The sequence below is a fragment of the Temnothorax nylanderi genome, unplaced genomic scaffold, assembly GCF_030848795.1.
Source record: "Temnothorax nylanderi isolate EJ_2023f unplaced genomic scaffold, tnyl_v1.0 TNYL_tig0031_pilon, whole genome shotgun sequence".
Taxonomy (NCBI): Eukaryota; Metazoa; Arthropoda; class Insecta; order Hymenoptera; family Formicidae; genus Temnothorax; species Temnothorax nylanderi.
The window spans coordinates 535,777-562,183 of record NW_027249093.1 but is presented as its reverse complement, the minus strand read 5'-3'; the positions used below and the strand labels follow the sequence as shown (position 1 = coordinate 562,183).

The 26,407-nt window shown below is 40.7% G+C and overlaps 1 protein-coding gene across 9 annotated transcripts in view; it reads right to left on the bottom strand.

Annotated features, from left to right (window-relative positions):
* Positions 1-26,407, bottom strand: part of LOC139770608 (uncharacterized) — a 131,226-nt gene that overhangs the window by 71,717 nt on the left and 33,102 nt on the right. For 6 of the 9 annotated variants that reach the window (XR_011717789.1, XM_071702656.1, XM_071702657.1 and 3 more), the window contains exons 1-3: positions 20,045-20,137; positions 19,868-19,945; positions 12,081-12,263 (exon numbers count right to left, since the gene is read on the bottom strand). Coding sequence is in view for 5 of the 9 variants with exons in the window: in XM_071702656.1 (XP_071558757.1) it covers positions 12,081-12,263; positions 19,868-19,899 (215 nt within the window). In the remaining 4 variants the exon portion in view is untranslated. Of the gene's footprint in view, positions 1-12,080; positions 12,264-19,867; positions 19,946-20,044; positions 20,138-26,407 lie in introns of those variants that run through there. The other 3 variants (XM_071702664.1, XM_071702665.1, XM_071702666.1) reach the window with 1 other exon arrangement.

Below are 26,407 nucleotides of genomic sequence, written 5' to 3'. Positions count from 1 at the left end.
AAAATTGCATTCTGCGGTCGTAATTAGAAGAATTAGGATCGTTAGCTTCTCGGCACCCGTATATCTCCGACTCATTGTCAGTGCCAGCGAGGCGTTCACTTTATTATCATCACGTCGTTGAGCGACGAGGCTAAGCCGCCATGAAGAAGTATTAAAGGGGATCTTTCAGGAAAATATCGCTCAACAATAATCTTCTTTAGACAACAATGTCTCCCGCGTTTTATATACGCGATCGAACGCGATAGGGGCGAAGTTCCGGCCATGAATGAACAACGAGCGACGTGACCCATAAACACGCGTGTGCAAAACGATACGCTTCAGGCCGAACAAAGATCGGACGAGTGCGATGTCACTGGAAAGCACTACACTGCAAAGAGTTTACTATAGAATGGCGAATGCCGTTCGCCAGAGGGGCTCTCGATACCACAGCATTCATTCTCATCGACTACGGTCATGTACGATTCATGTAGATGTATAGAGCGAGGGAAAAGCATCGGAACCTCCAAATACATATATCAACCACGAAGCAATTTTGAGGAAAATTTGTAAATAAAAGTTTTAAGGATATTGCAAAAGGGTAATATAATGCATGCAACGCATTTTTTTATATTATGTATTTTTATTATGTAATATTAATATTTGCAAAAATAATTAAGTTATTTTTAATATTAATATTTGCAGAATTATCAAGGAATTATGTAAAAAAATATTACGATCTTATTTGAAAAAATATGGCCGAAAAGTACACCTCATGAAAATTCACGCTTTAAAAAATTTATTTATACGCATTATACTTCCCTCTTAAAAACTTTTTATCGTCGAGATATTTTTTAAATTGAACAACAATATTTTCTTTATATTCATGCTTTGACAATTGTCCTCGAATCATTTTGCATACAAGTATTAAGATAAAGTCATAAAAAATCAGTAGTACAAGAAGATATTTCACATTTTATTATGACGTAAAATAAAATTCAGATAAAAAGTTTTTAAGAGGGAAGTATAATGCGTATAAATAAATTTTTTAGAGCGTGAATTTTCATGAGGTGTACTTTCCGGCGATTTTTTCAAATGAGATCGTAATATTTTTTTACATAATTCCTTGATAACTCTGCAAATATTAATATTAAAAATAACTTAATTATTTTTGTAAGTATTAGTATTAATAATAAGTAGAGACAAAAAAATAATTATGAAATATATTTAATTATGACTTATTTTGATACAAAATATCAAAATATTCGATTACTTTATTTCTTTTATGCACGGAGTAATGATCAGTTGACAACACAAATATTTATTGTATTTTTAAAAGATTTGTAATTTGCAACGGGTAACTGCATATTTATTTTAAATGCAGTTATATGTTGTTTTTCATTTATTAATTTATATCTCATTCTATTGTGTATATAAAAACTTTAAAGTACAACAAGATAATCGAAAAATTAGTATTTTAAAAGGTATTTCATATTTTATATCAAAATATGTTAAAATAAAATATTTCGTAAAAATTGATTTTTAATAATTTTGACTTTCATACACAGAATAATTGGGAATTGAATTATTTTAATAAATATATAATTAAAGAAAAATTCAGTTACGTTTATATAAAACGTCTCATAAAAAACACATGTCCTAAAAAATGTATTGCATGCATTAGATGTATCTAACTTTAAAATTTTTTATTCAAAACATTTTTTAAAAATGTTTCATATTTTTTATATATTGGCGGTTTCGATATTTCTGTATATGTACGGTACGTGTGGGCTCGCATGACGATCCAGTAAACGAGTCGAACAGAATTTTAATGGTACTTTTTAACTTGAGATCGATTGCAAAAATATTTGGCATTAAGAATACTACGTATCAGTCATCTGTATTATGTAGAGAAGAGTACTTGTCGAATAATAGAATTCCTCTCTCGCGTGCGTGATAGATCAACAGATCGCGACGGACGTGTCACTCACGTCAATATAGATGACGGCGGTCATCATGGTGAGAGCAAAGGAGCTCTTATATTTGGTCAGTTTTCAACTTTGACCTCCGTTTCGCCTTCCCGCGGCGTACTAGGTCCACGATATATTATCACGTGAATATAAGCGTTCTCTCTACATTCTTAATGTCCTCGTCGTTCCTAAGTTTTCGTGACCGACCGCACATTATTTTTGGAACTAGGAAAAGTTGGATTTCTGGGGAATACATAAAGAAATCTACAACGCAATCCTGTAATTAATTTCTAAGGGAATTCAAGCGAATCTGAAGGAAAGGTAGCTAATTTTAAACTGTTGTGGGAATTGAAATGTGGTGCAGTAAATCTCCGGGATAACGAGCGCACCGCTGTATACTGTATAGTCACGTGTATATAGTCAACCATGCGAGTGCCGGACACCATAGCAATAGCTGTACCGTAACGTGGTTATGCAATAAACAATGGGGCACGCGTTTATTATATAACGCGCGTGCAACATACGTGCGATGCGGTCGGTTATCGTTGCGCTAATGCGAAATGATGTTGTACGGCGTTACAGAACCGTAATTTTGCGCGTTTGCCGGCGCAACGAGTCGCATAATGTTTAGCGTACGACGATTCGTCGGCGCCTCCTTTGTTCCTCCCTCGTGCGACGAGAATTCTTCCCTTCGATCGTTTCGTGGCCGTTTCCGGTCGCGCGACTTTGATAACGTCGTCTCGTTCATACCGTCGCGAAGGACGGCGTCGACCCTCCGACTCCCGACCTCGATCGAAGGGAAATGCAGAAGTCACGTGAAAAGAAGTCGAAGGCACGTATTTCGTATCTCCGATGATGCTCCGCCTCGAGATCGACGTGCCTCGAAAGGAAATTCGAGCGCGGGCTTCGAAATGCGAAAGTGTCATCTGAATTCCTTACCTGTCTGAAAGCAAGCTTATCGACGATATCGTTCATGTGCAAACGTCCCCGCTGTAATATTAACGCGCGATATAACGCTTAACGCGATTCGAGACGAACGTGAATTTTACAATTCGAGAAGGGAGATTAAATATATATCGAAACCCGTAATGGTATCGAAAATTGAAAAAGTTTCAAACTTTTCCTCCGCGCCCCGTTGGTCGTTCGGCTGGGTTTAAGAGTGACCTTTTATTCAGGGTCCGGTAATATCGAAGGTCTTTATCGAGTGGTTTTATGTTTCGTTATCCGGCCGGGGCACGAAGCACGGCAAGTATTCTTCTATAAAGCTACGGATAAAGTTTGTAGGCAATATCGTCTTTTATTCGTTAATAACGTACGGTATCGTCGTAGGCTGCGGGCGCATTGAATCGTAAAACGCCGTACAGGCGGCGTAAACTCACTCTCCCTCCCCCCGCCCGCACAATTACATAATAATACGAGGCGGATTGCGTGATCGTGTATGTGTGTATTGCCGTATTAAATACACTCTGGTAACCGATCCATCTTTCACCCGCGACACCCGCGTTATCACTGCAGCAGACACAAGACAAGTTTCGCGCAAGCTTTCCTGATTCGGAAAATACTTGATATTCACGACACGCTCTGGGTAGTTATCGTTAAACCGGAGATCGCGCAACGGTGACATTTCCAAAGGGTCACTTCGCGTTAAATCGAAGCGTATGGCTCCCCTTTCTTCGTTAATACTTTGCGGATTCAAGATAATTACGAGAAATGGGACGGAATTTTATTTTAACAATTTATTTTAACATCGTTAGAGCGTTGTCGATGTAAAGGTTGAATTTCGTCATTTACGGTCTGTCATAAATGTTTGAAAAACATATACTAAACGATTTGCGATTGAAAATATTGACAAGATCTTCTCGCGCAAATTGTATGTGATTCGCGAAGTATAATCAAGGTTTCTCAAACTTTTTAAAAAGAGTCACTTCTGTAGATGAAGTAATAAGTGCATTCTTCTAAAATTTTTTATTTTTCTTTTTTATTCTTGTTAAAGTTGACCGCGATGAGCTGGTTCATTCTCTCTGCGATAATAATAAGGCACAATTTTCGTTAATACATATATTTGAGTATCACATCAAGTGTCTTTCCTTATACTCTCTTCGAGTTATTAAGTTGAATGCGCAAGAAGCGCCGATAGCGTGTCACAGTAACGTTAATATCGCGTTGATGTGACCGTGCGTGCCAAGACATGCGCAAAATCGTTGCTTAAATATGCACAGCGTCCATTATTAAAACGTTAAAGCGAGATTCTATATCGCGGTGTCCGCTCGCGAAGGTGGATGGCTTTGCCGCTTTCCGAGCACGATACCAGACTAGCTTCAGCTAACCACACAAAGCGATGTATCGTGGAGACACGCCGTTAGTAAGATGCATGACCGCACGCGCGCGGTCGTGTAAAAGCTGCGACACACGACGTATGTGTACGTGTATGCAAGTTCCGGGTCCTCAGTTTGTGGCACCGGGTGTGAAATTTCCGCGCAAAAGATAAATAGATAAAGGGAAGAATGGCAAGTTAATACGCGAAATAATTTATAATATAATAGTATATAAATAATAGTATATGATATACTAGTAAATAATTTTTCAATGCGAAGTGACCGCGACTCTAATATCTAATAAAATAAAACCGAAATAACTAAAAGTAGAAGAGATTTTTTAGAGATAATGAGATAATTTTTGCAACAGACCTCAGTTTAAACTAAATACCAATTGGTATTTACAATTTTCAACCTGATAACGTCCTTATCCTAATATTTGCTTTAGCACATGCATATAAATTTACGTATACGTACATATGTATATATAATTGTGTAAACTGCACGTGCATGAATACGGATTGCAACCGCGGCGGCGGACAACAAGAGGCGCGTGTTTCCGAATAGATGTTGCGAGGGCCGTACGCATAATGCATTTGCATCTATATAACGAGATCCGTGTGCACGAGGGTTGGGTTATCTCGAAGAACTTTGGCACCTGAAACACGATGCCGAGACGTGCTTTCCCGCGGCCCCAAATTGAGACGAACGAGAAGCAGCATACACCATGTACCACAAGGCACATACATTCGTATCAGAGACGAGAAATCCCAACTAGCGCAGAATCTTGAGAAATCTTTTGGACTCTCGGTAGCCACGAGACCGAAATCCTCAATCTTACTTAAGAATTCTCGAATAAGAATATCTACTTTAATGAAGTCTTAGCGGATTAACGTTATCCGTTCTTATTTCGCGCTGATTAAAGGTAGGAAAACTTTCCTTATTAGTTCAACGACAGATACTCCAAAAATCTTTAACACTTCTCTGCCGTCCCGGAGTGAACGAAAGTAATTACTACTCAGTTATCTCTTTTTATATATCCCGGGGAGTATACGAATCCCGTGGAAATATGCGGGGGATAATCGCTTCTAATCGCAGCACAGCGAGCTTAAAACAAATACGCCCCGCGCCGAAAGCGGCAAGAAAGCGGGAGGCCGGACGAGTTGACACGGTATTACGTTAAGTGGATTAAAAAGTTGCGCATGAGAATGGAATTAATTAGCGCGCGATGTTGTACCGATCCGGCGCGGGGATGCGACGGATATAAACGCAGTTAATTAACCAGCCTTCAACCTCCGCCTTCGTGGTATCGCGCGCGTCCGTGGATTAATAATCGAAAGCCCGGTTAAAGCGATCGTGGCAGAACGTTTGTTCTGGTCTCCGGGGCGATCGGGCGGGATTGACTTGGCCGAGGAGTTACCGCGTCCCGAATATCCCGAATATCCCCGTGGATATCATCCCGTGCGGAAGCGAGACGCGCGCGCTTCCGAGGGATTACCCGTCACCGTGAACGACGACCGTGTCGACCGACGCGGAGTCGCGGAGAGAGAATCCCACCCCCTATAATCCCCCTCGCCGCAAGATAAAATTTGTTTGCCGGCGAGCTCGCCGTTCGGCTAAGCTTTTGTATAACCCGTCTATCATCGGCGGATATACCACCCGTGGCGTGTGTCGCACCGGATCGAATACCACCCGACACCGGTCTTTTCGCTCGCGGAGAGTTAATAGCCGAATGTCCGCGTACAATGAGAGACTTTCTCCGGAGATATCCGGGACCCCCCCCCCCCCCCGATAACACGGGGGATGCTTCATCCCGCGGAGGAAATAACACACCCCGAGAGCACGATGTATAGCCCGGACTTAAGTTATTTATGGACTTCGAGACAACGCGCGCCGGCCGTTCACTACCGTTTTCCCCCTTCCATCTTCGACCTATCCCGCGGAAACATTACGGTACGGCAAATTCCAGCGCGCCTACTAGCGCAGCGGAATGCGAGTTCGTTAATCCTCTTCACTGAATTTCGTTGCATGTGCAAGGATCGTTTAGGATCGGAGCTAGCCACTTTTCAATTGTTAAAGCACGTCATAAATAAAGAAATAGAAAAGATAAATAAATAGGATAATATTGTGAATAAGTAAATAGGAGACTGTACATAATCGCGCGGATTATCGGCCTAATATTAATTTTTTAGCTTTATCTCGACAATACAGGTACTTGACTCGATCTTTCGTCGAAACGTAGTCATATGCTACCAAAATTACAATTTATATTACCCAATAATTAATAGATGCTAATTCGCATCTGACAGACACTCGTAATTACCTAAAAAAATTTATTTGTTACGAGAAATATAATTTCAGTTCAAACCTGAATTTTCCAATTTTCCGAGCACTTTATCATTCGATTACCGAGGCTCTAGTGATATTACATGATACATATATTACATAATGGTATGTAGTATTTAGAGGTGAATAGTCGACGAAATTTTTTTCCGAGATAACGACACGCTGAAATTTACGTCTAAATGAATTTGATGTTTGGAGAGAAATTTTTCCCAACCTTTTTCATCACGGTGCCATCGTAGGTAATTCGCGGGGATTACAGTCAAATGAGAAAATCATGAGCATTCACAGACTATCATCCTCTCAGTCGTAAAAGCGTACTAAGAAATTTACGTCGCCCTGCGCGGCGTCTTCGCGTCTGCGGAAACGTTGAAAAATTTCACGGACAGAAAGCGCGCATCTGGAAGCTTTCAGCCTCGTGGACACGTGACGGAAAGATGCGGGGATATTTCGCCGGACATTTCTATGCGAGGAGTGAAATAAAGGACGAGATGGTCTTCGACCGTCGTCCTGGGTCCCAGTGATGCATGGCATCGTTCGGAACTGGCACGAAGCGATCGGAACAGCGCGCCCTGGGAGAACGATGCCACCGACTGACCGATAAGACCCGATCGAATGGAAACCCTTTCGCAACCCCATCCCCCTTTCTCTCTTCTTCTATTACGTTTTCGCCCGTTTGACGAGTCTTCTCGCCAGTGCAGTTTCCGCAGATTCTATCCTTGTCTTGTTCGAGCCTCGCGTCTGCGACTCTCGCTATTAGCTGCGTCTATACAAAGCACAATGCTCGCGCGGAATTATGATCTGAAGTCTTGTATTTTTTTTTTTAACGAACTGGAGATTACTGCGATCTCTGATGGATTAATCGAAGATTCACTCTGCTGCGTTGAAGGATTTGCGAAAGATTAATGAGAGATTATATAGCGACGCGCGCGGAGTAAGCGTATTAAGAGATTATCAATTACGTTGACTGAAATTATATTAAACAGCGACGATCTTTGCACATTCGCGTATATTCGTGTAAGATAATTACTAAAAAAAATTCATTTTCTATAGATATACCTACTGCGTTAAAATATTTTTTATGATACGAGAATAGTGTATCGTACGTTGAATGGCGAGCAGTGAAATAAAAATAGTCTTACGTTTGTATCCGAAAAGTAATCCTAAATCGTTAATCTTAATCATGTTCAAAAGCGACTAGTCACCCTGCACATATCGATTAACGTGTCTCGTTTTGTTATTTCGTCGAAGATCGATAAACCGCTTTTCCGAGTTGCCGGCGTTCCCGGTCCCTCCATCGTGTTTAATTTCGCGTGTGGCTCGATCCCCACGTCGCGTCGAAGAAAACCGAGAGAGAGAGAGCCGGCGGAAAGACACGGCGTAAATTTCCGCCGGCTCCGCTGAAGCCGAGGATATTTAATCGCCGAGGTGAAAAGTGACGAAGCGTCTGGAGCTCGCGGTAATTTCGTCGCGGAGCGCGCATTTTTCTTTTCATCGTCGTCATCGTCCCCTCGTGCCCTGTCGTTTAACGGCGCGTGGACGACAGGTGGGACGCGGGAACGGTACCGCAGATAGGTGGAAAGAGAGAAATGGGAACCGAGAAATGGGGACGGAAGCGAAATTTCCACGAGAGTAAGCGAAACCCGTCCAGGTCGAACCTATTGCGGACGGCAGGAACGAAGGGTCGGGGACAAAGGGGGGGGACGCAAGAGCGAAGAATTGGTGCCCGGGCGTGACGGATAACGAGGACGTTAATCACATGTTATCAGTCGCCCGTGAAGGAAGATGAAAGGAGACGGCGACGCGTCGACATCATAAGGAGAAAGGAAGAGAGAGAGAGAGAGAGAGAGAGAGAGAGAGAGAGAGAGAGAGGGGGGAGAGAGGAAGGGAGAATGCACGCGTGTGCTTTTGACACTCCATGACATAACTGCACCTTTTCGTCACGAGACGTATTAATCCGTAGTCCAAGATTATATGTAAATTTTAAAAAGTGGAATTTTTAAATTCAGAAATATTCATGCTTTTATAAGTTGCTGTGAATAAACGATTATAATAGCTTAGCCCCGGTCTCCCCTACATTATATTCTGTTGAAAAATATTAAAAATAACTTTAATAATTTTTTAGAGTATTCTCAATTGATATTTCATGATCAGAATCCTAAGTGCGATGAATTCAACATGATATGCTTTCGGAGATTGTTTTTTATATCGTAAAATCGTAACAATTTGGTTACGTTTGCATATATAATTGCACATGTTAATACAAGGCAGAAGATACCGTGATTAAAATGGATACGGTGACAAAAGGGGTAAAAGCTACAATCTCAAGCGTCAAAGACACAATTCTGCACCATAAAAATAACTCAACCGATTCTCGACAAACAATCTATAGCGTCATAGTATCTCTAAGTACAAAACGGGAAACTCAAAACTCAAATGAGGAGTATACCGACCATGAATAAGAAGCCCCTATTATTGTATTATACGTACAATTGAATTTACTTCTATTGTCGCGGAAGAACCGAAAGCGAGAGCTTCTAAGAGTAGGATAACGAAGCATTCCACCGTCGACGGGGAGAGCGGTGATAAAAGGAAGAAGGGATAAGGGATGAAAAGTAATGGCGCGACGAGACTCTCGGCGCCGTTATGGTGGAGACGCCACGACGGATAAACTTACGGCACGTACTTACATAACGCTCCGCGACAGTGGGGTTCCTCGTTTCGCGGGGCGCGTCGCGAGATACGTTTTGCGAATGGATTACCGCGCATGCAGAAATTACGACGAATCGACCCGCGTGGAAATTAAAGCCGAAACTCACCACGCGCTCACGAGCGAGCGTGAAAACGGATAGCGAAGTGCGACGGGCAACACGGTCACAAAAATTAATTTCGCGTCCCTTTGTTCGCGGGTAACGCAAAAATCGCGAAATTCCGGAGGAAATATTGCTTGTAAGTTACGACGAAACATTAATCATAGATTCATTCTCTTATTTTTGCCGCTCCCTCGCCGGACGGGCAGAATCCATCCAGATACGTCCGTCGCTTGAAGTCGCGACACCAGAACCGCGTTAGAAACGTGTCAAAACGTTCTCTCGGGCAACGCGCCGCCGTTTATCGCAATTCATATGTCCAATTAGTTTGAAAACGCAACGGTTATTACGATTGTTACTCGCTGGTATCGAGTCTACTCTACGTGAGCGCTATTACCCTTCGACTCATTCGCGGTTTTCTGCAACAGTAACGCGGTTTTCCGTTTCTCGTTTCTCGCGAACATCATAGAGCGACATCGACCGGATGAGCTACGATGAGACCTGGCAGTCAAGAAATTAAAGAAGCTGATGGGATCCGTCCGGCAAAAATGCCGATGCTGCGCGAGATTTAACGTCGAGCAGCGAGGAAAACTCTCGGGGCTCCTTCGAGAAGGGGAGAAAGAGGGTTGAGCAAGTTCTTCGACCACTTTCTTCCAACTCCTCAGAATCCTTCTTACTTTCATCATTAATGCGAACTGCGTCGATCTAATTTCTAGGTGGCTTATGTACACGAACGAGAGCGAGGTCGTTATCGGAAACGCGGGTCTCCGTGCCGCGTTAAACGACGCTTGCGGTATTTTCAGTCATCGGAAACATCGTTTGCGATAACGAGTCTTGCACGATAAAGCACTTAACGCAAACAAGAAAATTAAAGAAGTATAAGGTGAGATATTTTATAAAATATGTATCCACACCGCAGAATCTATCCCGGGTTTACTAAAGAATCCATAGGTAATCCGCGAAATCCACCATCATTAATCGAGAATCGATATCGCGGCGTTATTAAATAGAAAATTAAACGCGCTAAGCTCGAAGGGATAGCAAAAAGAGAAGAGCGGGCGCGCTCTCTCTCTCTCTCCCATCCGGTTGATGATTTAAACGGCGCCGCGAGTGGAAGGGAATAAAGGGGAATAAAGGAGGACGAAGTGGGGCAGGGCGACAAGAACCTCTTTATTTCCTTTATCACGGCACGCGAAAGGCGAGAGGTATTCGCTCGGCGTTACTGTATGTATACAGTACGAGCAACTCGGCTGATTTGTACGCATATCGGAGACCCTTCTGTAATCCCCCCGGCCGGCGGCGGCGCCGGGAAAACGTGATCCGCGGACCCGATTTTTCGCTCGCCGCGCGTGTATTTCGAAAGCCGTCGCGTTTGAAGGACACGGGGATTGCTTACGGCGAATACAGAAATCGGAATTACGTCGCTTTTGATCGCCAGTGGTACAGCTTGCAAGATTTAGATGCGCGTATATTTAAACATCTCCGATATATCACTCGCCTTTTTATGTAACTGCCCTTTAAATCAATTCCTTGGACATCTCGAACCTGACACAGATATATGTATGTTTATAGCCGATTTAATAAAATTGCCAGTGATTTTTTTCCAATTGGGAATAGCAGGAAAAAATGTTTGTTAAATTATCAACTACACCCAAACATGTATTTGTTTTTAAAACGAAAATGATCGATCCTCTGTTTGCAATAACGAAGTACTTCGCTATAGATGTTGTAAATTGAATAGACGTTCGACAATGCAAAGAGAACCGTAATCGACAATAGAGTGAAATAATAATAGAGCGACGTGATCAAAGTCGTAATTAAAATCTAATGCTATCAAGAACCTCCAACTCGAAGTGAATTGTTGCTGAACACGCGACGTGATCGATCATCCGCGGCGCATTTCCGAATAAAAGGCCTCATCGTGCTATCGTAGAATCCGCAACAAGCAAGCAACGCGATCCGTTCGTATTTTCCCTGTCAGACTGCGCATACTGCTTTGAATAGCAAGCATTTCGCGGAAAGAACGAGTCTCATTCTTATATATTTCTCTTTTTATCGAGAGGTACGTGTAACCATCATACTGAAAAGGGGTATGCTGTCTTTAACGTGTTTCGTTTTATATATGGCATCTAGTTTTCTTCTTTTTTTACATAGATTTTATTACAATCATGGAATGGAAGTTATAAGACTCATTTCTGGAGACTATAATAATGGAAGACTATAAAGATTCATTACGTAGCAAAATTAATAGTTGAATAGTAATGATAAAAATTGCTTGTTAAACATACTTGTGAATCATGTTAGAAAATAGAAGCATAGAATATTATATTTATCCTTTATTATACAATATATAATATTCTAATCCTTTTCTAGGGCTTATTCGGGATTTCTTGCACAGCTTTTACATATAAAGGCCGTAAAAGGATCAGTCTGAATAATCTCAGAGAAAAAAGAGTAATTCCCTTACAATCCTCCACTTCTCTATGATTTCAAAATCCGTGCAGATGAAAATGTAAACTTTCAAGAAGTCGTCTCATAAAAGTGAAATAAACTGTCTATTGACACTCGCAGAGCAAATTAGTGGCAAATTCATCAGCTCCTCAAACCGGTCCGGAGGGATACAGAGAGAGTATCTACCGCGAGAGCATATACCGGGTGTGACTCACCTCGAATGCAGAGCGCAGCCGCGCTGCACCGTGATGTAACTCGACGCTGGTGGTGGTGGGGGTGTGAGGTACGTCGACGGTGGTAGTTCATGTCTGTGGGGATGATTGTGGTGGTGATTATGAGAATGGCTCAGGGAACCTCGCAGAGTCCCAGGCAGATGGCGATGTGGCGTTGACTGCTCGCTGAAACATCAACAGGAAAAACACGTTGGTCAAGGGGATCGATACTGGAACTCTCGCGCGGTTATTCTTTTCCCACCGGGTATGTACCGGGTACAGATGAGATCCTACCAATGGTCGATCGTGCAGCAAAGTGTCTACCGTCGGTAATATCCAGCGCAAGATAAGAGCCGCGAAAATCGCGTAAAATATCGGGCAGATATAATTGAAGTGTCGCATGATTCATTTAAATTATTTCAGTAGTACTTTTTGCAAAAATTAGAATAATTTTCTTTTACAATATCAGAACGTGATAGGTAAAATTTTGGTGTTTGTATGGATAGAGAATGTATATTTTACTTTAAACTTATTTATACTAGAAAAACAGAATAAATTTATTATCTCAATGCGCAAAAAACAAAGAGAGATATTCAGCCTTTTCCCGTCTTGTAATAAATTATTTACAAAAGTATACGCGCGGGAATAAAAATCTCTTAAGTCCCGCAATCCCATAAATTTCATGTAACAATAAAACATTCGAAATGCCGCTTAAATTAGTTAATATTTGAAGTCGTGCTGTTTTATACCTTTTTCTTTTCTTGTTTCTTTCGACCGCGAAATTGTGTTTGCCATATATATGTTCCTCTCGTAATCAATTTAAAGAGTTCTAATTCTTATCCGATCGATAAAGTATTATCGGATCAAACACGTATTTCAAATCCTTTTCACACCAACGGTGATGTTTATTTTAGTGATGGCGTCATAACCTTTCTGTATATTTCAATTTGTCGGTTTATCGAGCAATATCAGCTAGATAAATTCTAAAGATAAGAAACATTTTTCATCGTCAGTAATAAGAGGGAAGAGATATAGATCCGTAAAAAGAAATATACAGGATGTTCTATTTTAAAAGTTACTAAATAATTCCGAAGAAGGAAATTTTATGAAAAAGTTGCTTAAACGATTTCTCAAGTGTTTTACAATTTAAAAAAATATGATACATGAAACAAATTATTCACGCATTTTTTGTAAGATATCAACGTTATCGATATTTTTAAAAATGGGATCATGTCACGTTTTCGTGTAATATGCTTCCTTTAGATATTCTACTTATAAAAGTATTAAGATAAGATTATCAAAAAGTTTGACATGAGATATTTTACATCTTATGTCTAAATGTGCCAGAATAAAATATGAATAATTCGTAAAACATTAAGTTTTCGATTTCACTTTGATACTTTTATACGTGAAATAATAAGATAAATTGCTAGACATAAGTACATAATTGCAATTAAGAAAAATTTACAAATATATGTTTTCTTGACCCCGCACACAATTACATAATTTTTAAAAATAATTATTGTGTTTTGTTCATATCAATCGTTCATCTTATTTTGCACATAAAATTATTAAATTAAAGTTATTAGAAAATAGATATTTTGTATAATATTTTATGTGAGAATATCGGAATAAAATATGAAATATCTCTTGTAATAACTATTTTTTTCATTATATGATTCTTCCCAATTATTCTGCATATACGAGTAAGCTTAACTCAAAAAGTCAATTACTCATATATGCAGAATAATTGGGAAGAATCATATAATGAAAAAAATCGTATTTTCGTGGATTTATTTAAAAAATACCAATAAAGTTAACATTATACAAAACCACGCAAAAATTTTTGTTACATCATATTTCCCTGCTACAATTGTGAATTTATGCTTGAGTAATTTTTTCATAAAACTCGTTTCATTGAAATTACCGAATTCTGGCTTTTAAAATAAAATAATCTGTTTTTTAAATGATAAATGTAAATTAACGTTCTTCATCATCGTAATTAATTTTTTTTATATATATAAGTTGAACGATCGTTGGTTCAAAAACTTTTTTTCACAAATAAAAAGAGATAATAAAACTCTTTCTTTCAATGTGGATTTTTTGGGATTCGATTTGTTTTCACACCTGCTAGTAATTGTATGCAGCGGGACGTTCGTTACATCCGGTCGCGAAACACCATCGCACCTGGGCCCCCTTTATTCTGAAATTCTAGACAGGGGTTGTATGCACAATAGTCTCCTTTCGGAAAGCTTCATTGTTTATTTCAAACATTTCCATATTATATATACATATTTGTCGCAATTTTGATGTCTGTTTACGAGCGAAAGTATTAATACACTAATTAGCAGATTTTCTGACAAATGTAAATTTGCTCTCTGAGTAAGAAAGATGCGTCATCTCTTGATCCGCATAAATGTATTAATGAGATATAATATAGAAATATGATTATTGATCATTCCATAAATGCAAACAAGGTATTTGTAAACTCTTACAAATCGACATTTCATAAATTTAATCATTTAATTCGCGTCATTCAATGTAAATGTTCAATAAGAAGAGGCAAAAAAAAGCGTGTTTTATATATATATATAACAATTGTGTTCGTAATTATATAACGTTTCTCACAGACAGATAAGGTTTATCGTAGCACGTGAAATTCCCAACCGGAAATGTCAAAAGAAGCGAGTAAGGTCTCCTTAACAAATGTGGGATTCTTATCTGCCACCGAACAATCCTCCCGCTTTCTGTCGTGCCGCTATCATTTAGTCGGCTGATAAAAAAAGGGGGGAAAAACGTATGTCCGGTGTACGTATAATGGACGCAATGGTTTTCACACGGAGCTCTATCAGGACTCGATTCAAGCTTTATTCGTCTAACGGAGCGACTAAAAATTTCTCATAAGACGGCGAAACTTCGCTGATGAGTTCGATGAGTTTTTAATAGACGATAATGATCCCGCGAGGCAAACTTCGATCGCATACCATCAACTGGAGTACGTGTTCCGACGTGCTGTAATGAAGCCGAGAGGGCGCAATGTTCTAAGAATAGCGATGCTTTGGACAAGATGAAGACCGACGTGCGTTTCGCGAAAGAGAGTAATTAGACATAGCGTCGGCCGTTATTAAGACCCGTGCGTGTAACAGTGAATCGTCGAGTAATTAGGTGAACGAGAATAAACATGTACGACTAATTCAACACGGTACACGCGGGTATATCCTTCCCGTTTTCAATTATTCGAACAACGGAATGATGAACAACTTCAAAAATATGTTTCCCAGAGATGCGTCTGCGTAGAATTAAGTGGATGCGCACTTTCAAGATCAATTAAGTTAATAATTCCGCCAGTTAGATCAAAACTCGTAAAGTTGTCTAAAAATTCGGTATTTATTTAAACGGTTTCCAGTCAGAAAATAATAAATTTATTTAAATTTACTACATACCTACACACGCATTGTGTTTCTTTAAACAATCGTGTTTGGGAATTTTGGCTGAAATTTAATTCGTTCCGTAATGTATATGAAACTTCAATAAGGATGAGCGGGTCAACACAAGTCAGTATATACGCAGATGTCTGCGTAATGATACAGCACCAACTGTGTTGTAAACAGCGGAACATTTCAACCTTCACTCGGATCTTCTCCAATTAAAGTAAAGTACCGTTGGGAATTGCGGAACGTTTCAGCCTTTATTCGATTCCTCTTCAACCAAAGCAAGTATATCGTCTTTAATACTTTGTTTGCGGAAGATCAAAGAAAAATTGAAGCGCTCGTAACACCTGGTACTGCATTGCCGCATGGATATTTGCGTTTGACTCGTATTATTCTGTTTATCATTATTTAGAGAGATTTTTCTAAGAGCGCCACCCAATTTCTATGTTATTATTTTTTTATTGTGTGTAAAGCTTGCGTTTCTTTCTGGTTACCATGACTTGGACATTTCAGCAACGATAATCTTGGACCTAATCCTTTTGATTTTCGGGCACGGAATTTTTGTAAGGGATTAAGGAAAGTTGAAGCAAGAATTTGTTACATCTGAACCATCGGCGAAGAACGAGAGCTTGGATCGACATGGAGAGCTTAAAAATGCAAGCTCTACATCCGCCGCGAATCCACCGGTAGTCGCGACGTAATTCAAGACCGTCGTGCGAACGTTCCTGAAAGGGTTCGTCGCGCAAATGTTTAACGAGAAGTCACGGAAAAACGCGAGGAGCGTTTCGTGTATTCGCGCAATTCGCCCGATGTATAGCACGCTCGTGCTACAATAAGTTATGCGAGTCGGGCGACAAGAAGAAGGGCAAACGAGCAAAACCGGGATCGAGACAAGAGGGAAGATTGTAAGGTATTTCTGCGCGTATGAATGTTTCAAAGTGACGGCAAAGACACGCTTTATTCCAGACCGCAGAGCGTGCGCCTCGAACTTAACATTTTACGGCCGAAAAATTGCGACTCGCGTTCTCCACAAAAATTCTATAGAGAAAAAAGGAACGTGCGGAGAGTGACGCACGACGTAAGACGCAAATCAAAAGACGAGGAAGACTGCAGAACGCCAAGCTTTCGCTTTACCTTTTTCTTTACAACAGTCGATGTGCAGTTATAAACGAGGGCCGCTCGTGAAACGTTAAGTTTTGCGTTTAGAGGCATTTTATATGAAAAGACTTTCACATAGATGATATTAAATTTAATAACAGTACGTTGATATTAAATTTAATTTGACATACTACGGTCTAATGAAAAAATCCAGTCTGAAATCGATATCTTTTGTAATATGAAACACAACAGAATATTCTAAAATTGTTAAATACTGTGTATTTATCTTTATAAATTATCTTTATAAATTTATGAAACTACAGAGGATGAATTTGTCACTATTTGTCACAAACTTATTCTAGAATTAGAGTTGATTATAAAAAATTTTGTTTACATTAAAAATATCGACGTCAGAGAGTCCCGAGAAAAAGGACTTATTCGTTCAAGTCCGAGAACATTACGAAAACTTGAAGAAACCTTAAATTGTTTTGCTTCAATACTGCGGTGATCCCGTCTTTTGTAAGATCACGTATTGTCGCGTGGTGACATTCGTGTAATCAACGTGATCTTCTCCAGAATCAATTTCTTCCACATCGGTAAAATTTTTCAACCTCAATTTACAACGATTCAATCGTTTGTAACGCTTTACAAGATCGAAACACATTCATGCATAATAAAAATTCTACAACGATATCTGCTACATTTTTATCCTTCTTGATGACAAGAGAAAATATAGGTATATGTACTTTTCTCACATTTCGATAACTTTGAAAACCTACAATACTTCCCAATAAAAATATCATTAATTAAAAATTATTATCAATTGATTACAATACTGATAATTTTTTTATCTTCCATTCCTAATCGCATTTTTAATCAGTAAACTTTATTTTATATAGAATAATTAAAATTGAAAACTGTGACGTGTTTAAAAGCAACGTAAATTTTATACCACTCCGATTTTCAGAAAAAGACTTTGAATACGAGAGGTTGAGAATCACTATCTTAAATGGTCTCTATCATTTTAGATAACAGCTGTCATCGTGAAAAGCAACAACGCATAGTAAACTAAGATTTAAGAGTAATCGCGTTGTCAGAGAAATTCATTCTTGGTTTTATTTCGCAATGACGATAGCAGTGGCAATAACATCTTACAAAAGAAACAGAGAGAGAGAAAGAGAAAGAAAGATTCAATCTTGTGGAAATTCACTTTATTCTGACGTTATCATTGACGATAAGACCATACTTCGTGTTAAGTGATCGTCAACAACTCGTGCTGCCGTACGTTAACTTTTGCATCGAAACGACCGCGCGACGTGAACGTGGAAAAAAAAAACGAGGCGAGGCAGAAAGGGAAAAGTATGATAATCGGAAGCTGATGGCGAGGTATCGACGTCGATGCGGGCATTGGCTTCCACGGCAGATGCTGCTTGACTGGAAATTACCGTCCAGGACGGCCAGAAGGTGGCCCTAACAGGTCTCCCGATGTATGAACACCTTTCCAATCGAAACGATGTCATACAAATAATTTCCGCTTTCGAGGCGCGAACGTCTCCTCCGACAAACAATACCGATTTACGACCTTTAGATAAAATTTACTACAGTCAGATAAAATTTATCTATCGTATAGTTAACAAGCCTGCAATTAATACGTGTTGATGAGTCAGTTCAAATACCTAATAGATAAGAGTGTGTAACATACAGATCTGCGCTTGCAGATCTGACCCCGTTTGTTGAAATACGACGAAATCTTTGCACTTTTATGTAAGTCTAAAAGAGAACGCAACATTGTGGGGGAGCGAATGGCGGTTTATAGATCCCTGTATCGAGGGATGCACGGGGGATGCGATTTGTCGCAGCATCACGAGTCATTTCGCTCGCATGCGGCGAGCATATGCTCGATGTTCGGCACCCTGCCGAAGGCGTAGCTTTCCAACTTTAGACAAGGAGACCATTCTATACTTGACCTTAATGGCGCCGCTCCAATACGCCGGGTTGTCACGGCGGTGGTCTCGAAGACCCTACGTGTTCTTTTTTTCTCCTCTCTTGTTACCGCGTATTTTTAATTTGAAAATACTCCCGTTCCCTCGCCGCGTTTTTATTGGACGTTACTTTTTGGATGTTACATTGGGTATTACTTTTAATAACAAATAAACCGCCAAACCACCTAATCGCGAAAATATCGCGATCTCTCGATTATTAAATCGCGACGAGCGTTAATTCCGAGGATTATATTCCGAACGGACGGTTGAATTCGGCGATCAACGTGTGCGTCTCTTCTCATTTCGTTCGCGTTAATACAGATTAGCCGTGCCAAATGGCGTATCGACGTGCGCAATCTCGATATTCGCGCTCGCCATTAAACCCGGCACTCCAATCGGAATACTCCGAACCACGGCTGGAATTCGCGCTATTGCTGCGGAAGAACGACCGCCGTGCGGAATCCTCGCGCGTCCTACCGGACACGTCGGTCGCCGGGGTCTGTCCACACTGCGAATATTGTTCGAAATGAGAAATTCTTTTTGCAGGACGCACGCGACCGCACAACCCTTTCGTCCATCACGTCGCCTCGCCCGTCGATGTGTAAATTCTAACGCAACCGAGTGAATTTTTTACGCGGTACGCCAACGCCGCGCCGCACCGTTTCAAGCGCGAGCGTGCGTTAAATATGCAGCGCGTAAACCGATTATTCGTTTCTGCAACGAATAATCTCGCCATCGTGTGGAATTGTTTTCGACGCACTCCTGCGAACGAGTTTGCTCGACAATTTATATTTTACAAGGATATTCAACGCGGCTAATCGCGGCCGTTAACGAAAAATTAAATTGGAAATTATTTAATTCAGTGGAATGCGTGGAATGCGGCGAGATGCCGCATAATTTTTTTACTCCGGGAAACAAAGCGCGCCGGGCACTTGCCTCGATATTCGCATTACAAAGGCGAGCCTGCTAATCGGATAAAAACAATTTTGGCGGGTACGGTTTTCATTCTAACGTTGAAAAGAATCTCCTGGTTTTTTTAACGTCAAAATTGAAAAGTGTGTACATAATAATAAAAAATCCCGATGTTAAAAAGAATTTGCCTTCCGCGATTTTTTCGCGAGTCAATATTGAAATTATGTAATACGGCTCGCGTTAACTTCGCTTTTCGATCGATAAACCGTTTACTCCAAACTGTTTAATCCCCTCGCGTATACTAAAAGGGTTTCCCTCTCGCAGTGGTCGACCGGACGAATCCGTACGAGTACACCGAGCGAAATACCTGGATACGTTGTTGCTCTTGAAGCTGACCATTACTCCGTTCGCCAGCGTCGGCTATCACGGTGGTCGCTGGAGCACGCTAGAAGTTAGACCGCATTACACTTGGCTGCTCTCACACGCATACACACACATATACACCTATATATACACACACACACACACATGCACACGATTCTACCGGAAGGCGTCGACGCGAGGAAAGAAGGAACGACGTTCGCGGCCACGTGTACGGAACGTTCGCAAGAAGCGACACGCATCCTTCCAGCGCCGCGTTTCCGGGCGAACTGATGAGCAGCCACGCTCCGTGGCCGCTCTGCCCCCACTTCCCGTCGCACACCTCTCCGACCGACCCTTTCCCGTCCCGTCTTTCATCCGCCGCCGTCCGCCGTCGACAAGCAACATTGCGTTCCGTCTCGCCCCTATAGCTCTTACGAGCACGTCGCCCTACGTCGGCCGAGCTACCTGCCCCAAGTGCTATTTTACACGATTCGAAATAAAAACATACGTTACGTAAGCCTCAATGTGCGCGCGAGATGTCCAAATCGACGATATCGTTTACCAGAATTTGTACAACAAAAATAAGTTCTTTAATTTCTAAGGTAATGTACGTCGAGTAAGTACATTGTTAAATGTTAAAGGATGAAATTTAAATCAATACCTTGAGTTAAATAACACTTTGTTATTTTTAACTACCATGTGCGTCGAAATTTATTATTTTAACATATAAACAGTATTCATTTTAACTCCATTGGTTTAGTTAAATTTATACATTGTTTCAATTAAATTAATGACATTATTAAATAGGAACAATGGCGACGATTATATAGAAACGGTTAAAAATGGCTCAAATTGAGTGTAATTTGATACTATGAATTTAATAGTGTATAGCATTTAATTAAATTTGTCATTTGTTGTTATTAGGTGTCCTGTGATTTTCCTTTGTAGTGTAATTCCCTTTCTCTCGAAGTAAGGGAATACAATTTAATATCAATTTAATTAATATAATCCCGATTAAACTATTTAAAATTTGCACGTCGAAATCAGATCGACAAAATCGAAATCAGTATAAATTAAAAATTAATTTAATCAGTTTAACAAGCAAGCTTTTTACTGTGTTACGATACCATCGTTCATAGTTTTCAATGCGAAACTTTTACAGGATACTTTTTAATCTTTCAGAGAAGATAGTATTTTATTAAAATCATTGTATAGGTAAAGAAGGAAATTATAAAATCCGTCTCTGTCGCTAGTAAATGCATCCTTCCACTGTGCGTTGCTTTGCCGTCTCTCCCAAGCGTATCTTTGTCTCATCTCTCTCTCAAACGTATCCTTTTACCGTTTCTTGCCAGTAGCGGATTTATACGTTCTGGCGCCCTTATAAAGCCTATATGTATTTAAATCACAATCGAAACTCCTCGTTTTCACTCATCTTAATGTTACGATAATTAACCCACAGTGAATACTTTTTTCTCGTTCCGTTTTTTCCTTCCGGGGATCTATACTCTCGTATTCTTTTTCAAACTTTGACTAAGAAGACGTTTTTTTCTTTTCCCTAACACCGGAGATTCTTGATTCTATATGTTACGAATTTAAACCTAGATACATCACTGTTCTTGGCAGAACCGTCTCGCCGCCAGCCATAAGTGCAACCTTCCGTCGTCTCGTAAACGCACCGTTTCGTTGCGTTTCGCAAGTGTGTGCATCATTCATTCCACCGTCTCTCAAGAGCACAGTGTTTAGGGAGCCTAGTAAACGCACCGTTCCGCCTGTGGGTTACCGTCTTTCTTTCATTGTCTCTTCCCCACAATCCGTCTCTGATGACAACCGGCGCAGCTCGCACGGAAACTCAGCTGGCTTAGCGTATTACGTTTTCTATATCAGCAGATATATGTATATATATACAAAGCAGTACATTTACGTAATTAATTTATGTGATTAAAAGAGACTTCTAATCACCATAGGTGAGACGACAAGCTGCAAAAGTGTCGTTAAACTTTGACTTCAAACTTCCAGTCGTTTAAATTATCTCGAGCATATAATCATTAGCGATAAAATTACAGCCTTCATTTAACTTAATCGACGACACTTGTCTTTTTTATATTATTCGAATAATTAGTCTCGTAGACATAAAGAAAAGACGAAGGATAAAATTGTCAGGATGCTTGCAGATGTGCAACGCCGGATTAGAAGCGAGACGATCTTGTCGTCTGCATCTCGGTCGTATAAAAAGCAAATTACGGAGAGCGAGATTAAGAGACGCTCAAAATATTGCACGGAGCCGCGCATCCTGAGAAGAAACTTCATTTCGCGGTATTTCCGGGTTTACGCCGACGAGAGGACACACCGGAACGCGAGTAACAAGATTCTAGGGTGCGGAAAACGGCGTCGCGAAATTCCGTCGTCGCGTGGGGCAACTGGGGCGGCGTTATTTCATGCGGATTTTGACGTAACATTCGTTACACTTAAGCACCGGGTCCCGCGTATGCAATTCCTCCGGAATCCCTCGATTGAACTTTCCCGTCACGTCCCGTGCCTTTTAGCTCAAGTCTCTCGCCGTTTTTCCAGCTTCTCGACGCTCTCTCTCGAAGGCAACTAGTTGAAATTGTTAGCCGTAATTCCCCGAAAAGTCTTCGGTCGCGGTAAGTGCGATCTTATCGCAAATAACATGACTAGCCACGCAATTCAGAGAGAATTCGTCATGACTTATCGCGCGATCCGTATCTCGTCAAAGAGAAATCTCTCGGCGAGAGACATACTTACGACAGGCGAAAATAATTCAACCGCCATTAATGCTCCAGCGGTTCCTTTTAAGCTATATATAATCTTCCTTCATCTGGAGTTAATTCCGCGTTCTCTCATTCAATTCGAAGACCGTGCGATACCAAATTATTATTATTGCGTAGTAAAATATTTCTTCATATCCAATTTTTAATTACTAATATATTAACTTAATTAATGTATTAAAATAAATTGAACAGTATCACGTACAAATTTTATTTTTTAAGACAAGATAATGAAAGAATGACAAAAACTCGATAACTATTTCGTAAAAGACGTGGGACTGGCGCCGTTACACTTGTTAAGAGAAATTCAAGGGAATACATATCTAGGCAGGTAGAGTTTTTCCTCGCTATTGTCACCGAAGGTCGAGAGAAGCGACGTATTTACATTTGAACGAGTGACTTTGTATAGGGACGGCAGGTAAAACAGCTTGCTTGTTAAAAGATTGTCAAACTTGAAATACAAATGTCAAACAATCAGGTTCTTATCGTTTTATTCCTACCTGCAGCTTTGGATTTTGTTACAGTTCGAGATCGCCTCGGCTATCGTCTACCTGTCATTAATCCGGCTTTTGTTCTCACATCACGGGACAAACGCCATCCAGGTCATCAATTGCGAACTCCGGCGTCCGCTCGCTCACCGAAATGAAATTACGAACGTTCTCCGGTCGACATGCCGCAAGTTGCTCGGAAATGGCAATCTACGTGAATTAGTTCCGCAAAAGGCCAATTTTTAACCCAAGAAATTAATGTGATAAGACATTTTCAAATTTACTGCCTATATACTACGATCAAATATATCTTTTTCTTATACCTAATACCAAACGTTTATCGTTCCAATATCGTCTTAATATGTTTTGAATAATTATTTAAGTTAATATCATCTATGATTTTCAGATAAATAACAAGCAGAGAAATAAGTCATGAACTATAACAGAAGAAGCTACTACGTTTTTCTCTTTTCGTATTCATTTATATCCTTCACGTTTATATTTCAAGAAACTAGAGGAAATACGAAGAAATGTGTATTATTTTGTTCTCGTATTGCACCATCATGCTTCGTTAAATATTGGCCAGTTTTATTGCCGCGAATAGTCGGGAGAGATCGGTAGCCATTCAAATAACTTCTTGAGGAAATATTGAAACTCGATGTCTCGGGCAGAGCGAGAGAGAGAGAGAGAGAGAGAGAGAGAGAGAGAGAGAGAGAGAGCGGAAGGGCAGGCTATTCGCGTGGCGCGCATGTGTGCGAAGTGTGTTCAGAATTTCAATGAGAACCGCTGGAGATCAGGAAACTTCTGGTCCAAGTGACGACACGGCAGCCGTCGTGAGAATGGTCAGAAGGGCGCGCGAACTATACCAGGAACCAGAAACACTCCAAGTATGTGAGTGCAACGAACTTCTAGCGTGTTTCGCCCCCTAGCACAGCGTCGTCGACTCGAAAATCCCCCAATTTCGGCATGATTCGGAATACGAGAGCAGAATCGAATCCTCGTAGATTCGTGCTCCTTTCGCCGCTACGAAAATGACCGCGATATAAATTTCCACTTTGTCGAGTCATCACTCGACGAGACGTCGGAGTTTTAAGTCCCGAAGCGCTTCTCGTCAAAGTACCGCGAATCCGAAGAACAAAGGAGCGAGAAGCCTCTGAAAGAGGTTTACATCGCAACGGAGAGGATCCAGATTCATTAAATGTCTGACGAGGGGAGATGTCTAACGAGCGACTTCAGTATCTCAATAATATTAATAAGACGGCCATTGTTTATTAATTATTTCCTCAGGTAGTTCCGAAGCCTCTCTTTATTCCGATGCGAAGCAACGCCGGTGCAGCGGGAGCAGTCTTACCTCATCCGTTAGTCAGATAACGAGTGAAGCTACAAGAGAATATCAAAGTTCGCTCGTGCATGCACTATGCGCACTGCAACTTTCAAGCGCTCGTAAAATTCACGTTGAGCGCGCGCGCGAGTGCGTGCGATAAATAATATCGAATAATTGACGGAATAATTGTTGAACGACAGCGTCGGTTTCCGCGGCAAAGTTGTCCGTATTGTGCGACACGGCACAGGGGGAAACGCTAATCTCCGCACAAGGGATGAAATTCAGCTCCACGGTATCATTAAGTCGACGTTCCGCGGGTTTCTAAGGGGCTTAAGACAAACATAAAGGCGATGTCATCGCGCTCACGACGGTTAACGAGATTTTCGAAAACAAACACTTACGCGACGCTCACCACGGCGAGAGAGCCGTACAAATTTAACGTTGCCGGTCGAGTTAACGTGCCACGATGTACCGTCACGGTATCCATAAATGTCGCAGGTGATGACAAAGTTATAATCGTCTCGACAATAAAATTCATGGAGGACAACTTCGAAGCCTTCGCCCATTGAATTGACTTCGCGAACCATTATTGTGGATTTAAATTTGAAGCGGTATTCGCTTCATTATGGTTACAAGGGAAATTGCTCGATGGCTGTTAGCTAAACTAAAGTTTGATAAATGTTTCAACAGCGGGATTGTACGCTCCCTGTATAATTTAATGATAGCATTGCGCGGTCATAAATTTTCATGGTACGGTTAAAAAGGTTAAAAGGCTGCTTTTTGCAAAAGTTCTCGCTACAGCTACATTCCTCTCGTTCCATTTTTATTTCGTCATACAGGTAGCTATATAATCCTGGCATATTTTACAAAGAAAATTTGGAATGTTGTGCGCATTGGGCGCATCCAACGTGGAAACGGACGCCGCAATAGCGGTTGAGAAAAACAATTTGTAACATTCGCTGAAATACACGAATACTATAAATGCGTAAAATTGAAGTTTCTACGAGTCGCAAATGTTCGTTATTGTTTTATCTGTTGTTAAGCGTGACTGTTAATTAACCGACGAACTTTTGAACGATACGAAAGGGCAGAACACCTGGGAGAGGGACATCAGGAAACTTTTAAAAGTAGAAATGAAATCGCGGAAGAAAGACTGAAGAAGACCCGAACGGAACACGCTGATAAAAGAAGAGTCTTACAAAGTTCTCTCTCGTCTGCGTTGTTGGCCTAACAACGTCGTAATACCTGTTCTTATCTTACCGACGTGGGAGAGGAGAAGATCCTCTCCTTCAGCTTAGCACACCGAATTCTGCCTGGATTACTTCGGGTACGTGGGAACGGGCGCACGAGCATGCAACTAAATCTCTGTATTTTATTACTGAACGCTCACTTCATTTCTAAATACAGTTTAAACGTTTGTTGATTCGTTAAACTTCAAGTAAACATCTCTATATGCCAATTTTCCTGCGTTCTCTTCCGTTTACAAATTCTTTGATCCTACATCTTATACATTCTCTGTGACCTGACAATGTGAAATATTTCATTTGATATTTGTATACCTATTTAAACGTCAACGTATACAAGAACCAAATATAAACCTCATAATTGCTAATTACAGGTACATTATATCTTGACATAAAAAACTTAAAATAAATTGGATTTTTCGAAAAAAAAAAAAGACTAACATTACCCTAATTTCCTCTGTGTGCTTTTACGCGATATCGAAGTCTCTTCGTCAGATACTTCTGCTCTCGTATTTTTCATTCCAATTTCCCGGCTCAGCCCTCGTGCGTGGTACCCGTATTTATTTGCGAAAGTTCGGGGAGCATGCCGAGCGCGGCGAAGCGCAGGATGAAGGGCAAATGAGATTCCCAATTTCCCTCCGAATTCGGGAGAAGGAAAAGAAAGGAGCGCGCCCAGGGCGTCGGAGGGCTGAAATCGTCGCG